Raw genomic sequence first — 10,094 nt, forward strand, 5'->3', positions numbered from 1 at the left:
CCCTCAGCCCTAGGCAAGGTATGCCCCTAGATGCTCTACCCTTCAGGGGAAGGAGGGAATTATTACAGGTCAAGAATGTGATTTCTGCCTGAGGAGGAAAAGGAGCCTGGGTGGTATTGGGGTGCTGACTTTATTTTAGCAGTGGTTCTCCAACTTGGCTGCATAATAGAATCAGAATCTCTGGGATGAGACTCAGGTGCCAAACCTTTATTAAGCTCCCCAGGTGATCAGTGTGCAGCCAAAGCTGAAAATCTTTGCTTTGGGACAAAGAGTCTCATTTAAGTGCCCATCAGAATTACGTGGAGAGCATGTTAAAGTTACAGAAGGCTAGGTTCCAGCCTCAGAGTTTCTGATTCAGTAGGTCTGGGGAGGGACCCAATAATTTGCATTTTTAACAGGTTTCCAGATGAAGCTGATGTTGCTGTCTTACACTCTGAGAACCAATCTTATAAGAGTTTGACTACTATTATATACTGGAGTTCAGCTGTGACTGGGGCGTAAGCGCAGGAATGAAAATTGGCAGAAGGATGGGACAGATATCACTAACTCCCCTCTTCTCAAAGGTAAAGTGAACTGGGATCTACCGCTGCATTGCTCATCCCCTATTTTCTTAGCCTTTATTTTATAGATTGAGAAAATAAAGGCTCTTCAAGGGTCATGTGAACAGCCCAAAGTTGGTTACACCGGACTTAACCACCCCGTTTTATCTGGTCTCTTTGCACGTGCAGGTTAACCTCTTACCTGCCTCTGCAACGCGACTCCACTTAACCCTGCTCATTAACCTTTCTCTCCTCCCCTGCCCCGCCCCCAGCGTCCTGACGTAGTTGCGCGGACAACGTGCACTTACGTTCGAAGCACGCAAGGAGCCGTCCTCGGAGGCGTATCGCGTGCTTCGCAGGCGCAAGGGGCGAGGAGCTGGAGCCGCGGTTATGGACTGCGTCAACCCGGTGGTAAGGACCACCGGCCTGTCCTCTCGGCCTGCGGTCTGTGCAGAGGGAGCGCGGCCCTGGGCTCATGGCAGCGGAGCTCTGAACACCCTTCTTTTCCCTCCTGGCTCTTTACAGACTTTCAGGAGCCCTCTCCCTTAGGGGCTCCTCTGTTCTTCTCCTCCGTGTTGGAGGAAGCGGATGAGGGCCAGTAGCTCAGCTGGAAGTTGGACCTGGCCCCCCGCCAGAAGGACAAGTGCCCCTCTTTTTCTCCTTCTTACTCCTCATCGAACTGAGGTCCTCTAGAGTGAGGATTTGAGAAGGTGGTTAGAGATGGAATGCACCTTAAGCCTCCCAGTTTAGTGTGTTTAGAATTACTGAGTTCATTGTTCTCTAATTGTCGTTCTTAATTTTAGTATGACCACTGTTGAGTCTAAGCTATATTATTTATCCGAAATAACAGGTAATGTTATACTTTAGGTTACCCCGCCACATATTTTTAGAGTTCTCCCCCACCCCTCCATTTCCCCATACTTAAGCATCTTAATGTTTAAGTGTACAGTTGGAATTGATAAACCCAGACGTTGCTTTGTTACCGTTAAGGAGTACGTAAACCTCACATGAGAACTGACAGGCTAAATGGTCTTGTGAGACCCTCTATCAATCTTAAAAATTGATTTAAAGAAAAAAAGTCAAGAAATCACGTTTATTTTCAGTTCATTTCAACAGACTTCACATTTGGTGAAAGGCAATGTGCTTGTCCGGATCTGTGTTGTTTTATGGGTTCCATCTATTTATATACAAAGGATAAAATGGTTCGTTTCTGAAGACAAGTTATTATTTTAATGTGTATCCTTTTTCTGATAATGTGTTTTAATATATGTGAAATAGTTATGCTTGAATATAAGCTTACCGTGTATACCATTTTATTTGATGGTGAAACTCCAAGGAGTGTGTGTGTGTTTTCTTTTAAATAGGGAAGAGGTTAAGATGGATTTCCTGGGCTATGCGTAGTGGACTATACATATACTAATGAAGATAACAGGGAAGGAATATAAAGTCTAACTGTAGTCCTAGAAGAGAAAGTATGTTCAATTCCTACTTTGCTTTTGAAAAATTGTGTTCTAATGGGTTATTTGTGATGGCTGCTGTTACATTCTGAGGGTAGATCTTAAAAGATGTTTTTATCCCTAGGAGTTTTTACCTCTAGCTTTAAGTGTGATCACACTAGCTGGGACTGACACTGAAACATTAATTAAGCACAGCTTTATCAGGGTAAACTGTTTCAGAAGAAGGAACTAATCTAGGGCACTTAATCTTATTGACTATGCTTGTGAATAACGTTTTATTTGAACATTACTGATTGGCTTTTTCATAGGCTCACTCTGGGTCTTTAGAAGGAATAAGTTTAATACCTAACTACTCTTTGCATGAACCAGGAGTACTTAGAATATTTACTGAGTAGTATGAAAAAGCAGTCCTAGAATGATAGAATTTTCAATTTGGCCTGATTAAGCAATTTGAAATAAGAGCAATTAAACTAAATTTCTATTTTGTTATTTCTTATCAGTAGAACTTCCACTAGGTCAGTATTGTCAGTACACTTAGCATTGCCATTCTTTTTTTGCATTTTTTAATTTTTAATTTTATTTATTTTTATTTGATCATTTTTGGCGGTGCCGCGTGGCTTGCGGGATCTTATTTCCCACACCAGGGATTGAACCTAGGCAGTGAAAGCACCGAGTCCTAACCACTGGACTGCCAGGGAATTTCCCAGCATTGCCATTTTTGAACTAGGGTCGGAGTGGAGCACAGTTTACATAGATTTGAAGGACTGAGTTTATTTCACAGGGCTATTTTTCTATTGATATTGACCAGTTTTTAATCTGGTAACGATCTGCTTTTAGGATGTTGCTTAGTCTCTGCAGTATGCAGATTGTGGAAGGGTAAGGTTTGTCTATGTCCTCCTTAGTTTCTCTTAGGAAATCCTTTTTGGTGCAGTTGTACTTTTACTTGACCATGGTTCAGAATATCTTTTTGGACTTCTGTGTATGTTGGAAGCAGGACAGACTTTGGTGACTCTATTGTAGATGCTCGCCCCACATTTATGGCTTGGAATTTATTTACATTTATGGAAGTAATATAGTAAACTCTAAAGAAGCTTTCTGGGTCCTTCTGAGAAAAAGGTAAATTGAAAACAAAAGGTTCATTTCCACCTGTCTTAAATTAATTTCCTTTTTAAAAAGGAGTGTGGAGGTTAAATACTGACACAAAAGCCAAGGATCCTAAAAGTAACCATACATCTTAATGAGGTTATTATCTCATATTTTCTTGTAGTATTGTGATTCAGCCTTATAGATAAGCCGAGACTATGGGTCTGAAGTTAACCAATTTATGGAAAGCTCAGACTATTGGGAATAGGATGCACAGAGTGAAAATCCTTATGGTGGCTTTTCTTCAAATATAAGATTAGAAAGTGTACACTGCATGTTTTTAAGGCTGGATACACTCAAACTTGAGAATGTAAAACTTTAACAATTGCTTTTATGTAGCCTAAACTCTACAGATCTGTAATTGAAGATGTAATTGAAGGAGTGCGCGATCTGTTTGCTGAAGAAGGTATAGAGGAACAAGTCTTAAAAGACTTGAAGCAGGTTTGTAGACAGTAGAAGTTTCTCTCTTTTGTTTTTTCAGCTTAAAAAAATGGATAAATTAAATTCAAACCCCTTAATTATAGTTTAATAAATACTTACCCATTTATTGTGCCTTCCGCTGACAATATAATTTAAAAGTAAAAAATATAGGAGTAAATATCCTAATTTTTTTTTTTAGAGCAAACATTTTGTTTTTCTCTGCAGCTCTGGGAAACAAAGGTTTTGCAGTCTAAAGCAACAGAAGACTTCTTCAGAAATGGTGTCCATTCACCTCTGTTCACCCTTCAGTTGCCACACAGCTTGCACCAAACATTGCAGTCATCAACAGGTTGGATATAGTTAGTAAATTAGTACTATATGCAGAAAAAATTCTCATTTCGTGGTGGTTTGGAATTAGGGTAATGTTCTTAAGGGGAGAGGGCTTGGACTTCAAAATCATTGCTATTAAAAGAACACAGGATAAGTCATCACTGCCATGTAATTATTGACAAAAAAATTAGGTTATTTAAACTATTTTAAAAACTATTATAGTCCACAAAGGTGACAAAACCTTACTTCATAGGAACAAATTATATAGTTTGTGGGCTATTGGAAATACCCTTTGTTTATCTCAGAGGATTTGATTGGCTCTAGTAAAGGAGTAATCCAGCCACTTGGTGAAGAAGCAGAGGGAAAGATGGGTGCTTGCAAGCTTGTGCATTCTTTCTCTTGCTATCTGTATGTATTGTAAATCTGTCATTGAAATGGAAGCAAAATGGAGTATAAACAGGAATATGGAGGTTATTCAGGCTACTTCACAGTTTTGGATGTAAAATGATGGGTAGAAATGGACCATATGCATATTGTCTTTAATCTTGGACTTAAATCTAGACCTCTACTTTTAAGGGAAATATTTGTCCATATTATGTCTATCAGTTTAAACTGGAAAAGACTAACTGCTAAAAGATAAAACAATACTGTTATATCTTTCTAGCCTTTATTTCTTTTTTTCTCCTCTGATTCTTATAATCCTTATGCTATCCTGATGTGTGTGTGTATATACATCTACATGTTGATGCACAGAGACGCAGGCACGTAGGGATGCACTGACAGACACAGAGGCACACACCAACAGACATATCCAGACTCAGGGAGACACACCCAGATACAGACGTGCACAGACACAGACAGACACACACAAGTAGGTTTTATTGGATTTAGCCGAAATTCAATAGATGAATGTCTGCAAGAGGTAAGGGTAGATTTTGGATTAGATTGTCAGTAAAATCTAGATTGTTCATGGCATACTTGGGAAAATTCACATGAAAATCTTGTGGGTCAAGGTGAGGGGAAAATATCGATAGTAAGGAGGCTAGTACCTCCTCTATTACAAAATGAGAGAATTTAAGTGTGACAGCAATTATAACGTATAAAAATGAAATTAACAATGAGTATTGAGTTACCAAACACAACTTTTATCTAATGCTGTTCTTAAAATGTGTAACATTGCTCTTTAAGAGTTAGCCATGGCTGTTTTAATTATTAAGTTGACACTGAATTACATCAGTTGTTCGGTTTTTGGCTGTGCTTTCATTTTTAACTTTACTGTTTCATTAGGGCATCCGTTTTATTTCTCTATTTAAATAACATTCTTTTAATTTTTTTCTTCATTAAAGAACTTTAAAGATTTTTTCCTTAGGAGTGGCTTGGAGGGTGGTGAATGTGGAGTAGTAAAATACTTGATTGTCTTTTATGAAAAGCATGGTTCTTAAGAAAAGACTAGCCGGAACACTTCTCAGGTTCTTTGTCATTCAAAATTGTAATACTTGATTTTGCCTCAAGATGGTAATATTACCAGTGATTTAAATCACAAAATAGTCTTGCAACTAATATATCTAGCTGACTTTCACTCAGCACTTCTTTCTTTCTAATTCTGTCTTAGAGGTTAGAATAATAGAAATAAGTACATTTAAACAAGACAGTTTTTCTTCTTCTTCTTTTCTACATCATTCATAATGAAGTGAAGAGGAAGCACATGTATCCTGTAAAACTGCATTATAGGCCTTTTTCCTATCCCTCTTCATTTCTAGGTACTCTGCAATAAGATTCTTGAAGTAAACAGCCTCATAAAATTGAAGTACTTTTTAATTATATCATCTCGTTGTATGCTTCTAAAAGCCTGATTAAGATAGCCTAAACATACTCTACAACCTTTTTATCTCTTGATAACAAGTTCAAATTAAATCTACAAGGGAATAAGTCCTTTGCCTTTGTCTTTTCCACTGTTAAAATTTGTTTGCCCTGTTGTATTTTCTTTGACTCTATTATCCATTTGTTTAATAATTTGCTGTATATTCAGTTGTCAGCTTTTTTTTTTTGGTCTCAGGACCCCTTTACACTTAAAAATTCAGAACCTCAAAGTGCTTCCTTTTATGTGGGTTGCTAGTATCTATTTACTGTATTAGAAATTAAAGCTGAGAACTTTTTAAAATGTTGATTTATTAATTTAAAAAATGATTGTATGTTAATATATATTTGTTAAAAATAACTCTTTTCCAGAACAAAAAAATATTTAGTGAGAAGACTGGTATTGTTTTACTTTGCTGCAATTCTTGTTAATGTCTGGCTTAATACAAGACAGCTGGATTCTCATATCTATTTCTAAATTTAATCTGTTGTGATATGTAGTTTTGGCAGGAGAAAATCTAATCTTCCACAGATAGATAATTGGAAAAGGAAGAGTGTTTTAATAGCTTTTTCAGGTAATTTGGTACTATGCTAAAACTCAACACATGGTAGTTTCTGAGAGGTTAGCTGCAAAGTGGAATCTGAAACCATATCAGTGGACTTTTTGTGATGTTAAAGTTCACTGGTATATCTTGCATTTTGAATGACTGTCTAACCCCTGTGTAATTTTGTAACATACGTTGGTGACGTGGAAAATATTGGTTCACTGAGTTATACATTTGACACATTGTTCATTGTACAGGATAAAAAATCATACTAATATCTCCACGTATCTCACAGAAAAGTGTTCAAGTATTGGAAAACGATGAAGCTCACTGTAGTGGATATAGTTTTCAAAATTCTGATTTTTGCTTGAAAGCTTGAATTTTATCATTGCCAAACAAATACTGTCAGTTTGTTTTCCTTGAGGTGATGGGCACACTTAGTTCATTTTCAAAAAACTGCCAAATACCCAAGTCTGATGAACCATAGTTTCTGTCAGTTTTTCTTTCAGGTAAAATAGTGTTTCTTGAAAAAAGTTAGCTAGGTCAGCTCCCAACTTAAACAATAGCACCATTGGATTTCCTCATACTTCCTTGTACTCCTGTATGCTACAGAAATGCTTTATATGTTCTTCCTATTTCCTCACACAGAATATTAAAAGCAAGTGTACTTGAGGGTTGAAATTTAGTAAAAATAATTCTTTATGGTTTCATTAAGGAATTTCTTAAGTGAAACAGTTTTGTTGTTGCTGGTTTTATTTGTTTATTTTTAAACTGTGAGTAAATAGCAATGGAGAATAAATACAGGGAACACTAGTAAGGTTTGGTGCTTACAGGCTTAATTCATGTGAAGGTGCCTTCCGTTTTATTTATCACGGCTTTGTGCTATCAGTGCAAATGTCAGCACCACCCCCTGCCTTAAAATATTTAGTGAGAAATGAAAAAGGCATATATTGTTTTGATATTATAAAAATAGTTTTGACCTTATGAACACCCTAAAAGTATCTTAGGGACCCCCAGGGGTTTGTACACTAAACTTTGAGAACTGCTGTTCTATTCTTATATTCTATTATGTCTAATTTATAATCCACTTTCAAAAAATACTTAATTTTTTAGAACATCTTTAGGTTCACAGCAAATTTGAGAGAGGGTACAGAGATTTCCCATATACTCCTTGCTCCCACTCATGCATAGCCTCTCCAGTTATCAACATACCCCACCAGAGTGGTACATTTGTTACAGTTGATGAACCTGCATTGACACATCGTAAACACCCGAAGTCCATAGTTTACATTGTCACTTTTGGTTTTGTACATTCTGTGGGGTTGGGCTAATTTATAATGACTTGAATCCATTGTAATAGTTTCATACAGAGTATTTCCGTTGCCCAAAATATCTTCTGTGCTCCTCTGCATCCAGTTTCCCTCACACCAATCCCTGGCAACCACTGATCTTTTTACTGTCTCCATAGTTTTACCTTTTCTAGAATGTCATGTAGTTGGAACACAATAGTATACAGCCTTTTCAGATTGGCTTCTTTCAGTTAGTAATAAGATTTTTTAAAAAATAAATTTATTTATTTATTTATATTTGGCTGCGTTGGGTCTTCGTTGCTGCACCCAGGTTTTCTCTAGTTGCGGTGAGTGGGGACTACTCTTCGTTGCGGTGCACGGGCTTCTCATTGCGGTGGCTTCTCCCGCTTCAGAGCACAGGCTCTCAGCACACAGGCTTCAGCAGTTGTGGCATGTGGGCTCAGCAATTGTGGCTTGTGGGCTCCAGAGCGCAGACTCAGTAGTTGTGGCGCACAGACCCAGTTGCTACGTGGCATGTGGGATCCTCCCGGACCATGGCTTGAACTCGTGTCCCCTGCATTGGCAGGTGGATTCTTAACCATTGCGCCACCAGGAAAGTCCAGTAATATGATTTTAAGGTTCTTCCATGTCTTTTCATGGCTTGATAGCTCCTTTCTTTTCAGCACTGAATAATATTCCATTGTCCGGAGGTACCACAGTTTATATATCCATTCACCTACTGAAGGATGACATCTTGGTTGCTGCCAGGTTTTGGCAATTATGAATAAAAGTGCTGTAAACATTTGTGTGCAAGTTTTTGTGAAGAAATAAGTTTTCAACTCCTTTGGGCAAATACCAAGAAGTGTGATTGCTGGATCATATGGTAAGAGTATGTTTAGCTTGGTAAGAAACTGTCAAACTGTCTTCCAGAGTGGCCAAACCATTTTACATTCCCCAGCAATGAATGAGAGTTTGTTGCTCGGCATACTTGCCAGCATATTGCTGTTATCAGTGTTCTGGATTTTGTCCATTCCAACAGGGGTGTAGTGGTATCTCGTTGGTTTAATTTAATGGAGCATCTTTTATATTTTTTACATGCTTATTTGCCATTTATATATCTTCTTTGGTGAAGTGTCTCTTTAGGTCTTTGGCCCATTTTTAATTTAATTTTATTTTATTTTTTGCGGTACGCGGGCCTCTCACTGTTGTGGCCTCTCCTGTTGCGGAGCACAGGCTCCGGACGTGCAGGCTCAGCGGCCATGGCTCACGGGCCCAGCCGCTCCACGGCATGTGGGATCCTCCTGGACCGGGGCACAAACCCGTGTCCCCTGCATTGGCAGGCGGACTCTCAACCACTGCACCACCAGGGAAGCCCCGTGGCCCATTTTTTGATTGGTTTGTTTGTTTGTTTTTTTATTGTTAAGTTTTGAGAGTTCTTTGTGTATTTTTTTTTTCTTTTTTAGTAAATTTGCCTTTTTTCATTTTTTTACTATTTTTTAAAACATCTTTATTGGAGTATAATTGCTTTACAATGATGTGTTAGTCTCTGCTGTAGAACAAAGTGAATCAGCTATACGTACACATATATCCCCATATACCCTCCCTCCTGAGTCTCCCTCCCACCCTCCCTATCCCACCCCTCTAGGTGGACACAAAGCATTCACTCTGTATGACAGACTCCAGGTCCATCCACCTCACTCCAAATAACTGTTTCATTTCTTTTGATGGCTGAGTAATATTCCATTGTATATATGTGCCACATCTTCTTTGTCCATTCATCTGTCGATGGACACGTAGGTTGCTTCCATGTGCTGGATGTTGTAAATAGTGCTGCAGTGAACATTGTGATACATGCCTCTTTTTGAATTAAGGTTTTCTCAGGGTATATGCCCAGTAGTGGGATTGCTGGGTCATATGGTAGTTCTATTTTTAGTTTTTTAAGGAACCTCCATACTGTTCGCCATAGTGGCTGTATCAATTTACATTCCCACCAACAGTGCAAGAGAGTTCCCTTTTCTCCACACCTTCTCCGGCATTTCTTGTTTGTAGATTTTTTGATAATGGCCATTCGGACCAGTGTGAGGTGATACCTCATTGTAGTTTCGATTTGTATTTCTCTAATGATTAGTGATGTTGAGCATCCTTTCATGTGTTTGTTGGCAGTCTGTATGTCTTTGTTGGAGAAATGTCGATTTAGGTCTTCTGCCCATTTTTGGGTTGGGTTGTTTTTGATATTGAGCTGCATGAGCTGGTTGTATATTTTGGAGATTAATCCTTTGTCAGTTGCTTTGTTTGCAAATGTTTTCTCCCATTCTGAGGGTTGTCTTTTTATCCTTTTAATGGTTTCCTTAGCTGAACAAAAATTTTAAGTTTCATTAGGTCCCATTTGTTTATTTTTGTTTTTATTTCCATTTCTCTAGGAGGTGGGTCAAAAAGGATCTTGCTGTGATTTATGTCATAGGGTGTTCTGCCTATGTTTTCCTTTAAGAGTTTTATAGTGTCTGGTCTTACATT

At 38.2% G+C, this 10,094-nt stretch overlaps 1 protein-coding gene across 1 annotated transcript in view; it reads left to right on the forward strand.

The window, feature by feature from the left end:
* The first annotated feature begins 413 nt into the window (after positions 1 to 413).
* The window catches only part of GTF2A1L (general transcription factor IIA subunit 1 like), a 69,697-nt gene continuing 60,016 nt past the window's right edge, over positions 414 to 10,094 (forward strand). The window contains exons 1-3 of the mRNA XM_028496704.1: positions 414 to 563; positions 3,479 to 3,580; positions 3,785 to 3,908. Of these exons, the coding sequence (XP_028352505.1) occupies positions 510 to 563; positions 3,479 to 3,580; positions 3,785 to 3,908 (280 nt within the window). The 5' untranslated portion in view covers positions 414 to 509. The remainder of the gene's footprint in view (positions 564 to 3,478; positions 3,581 to 3,784; positions 3,909 to 10,094) is intronic.

This window comes from Physeter macrocephalus, chromosome 12 (genome assembly GCF_002837175.3).
Source record: "Physeter macrocephalus isolate SW-GA chromosome 12, ASM283717v5, whole genome shotgun sequence".
NCBI lineage: Eukaryota > Metazoa > Chordata > Mammalia > Artiodactyla > Physeteridae > Physeter > Physeter macrocephalus.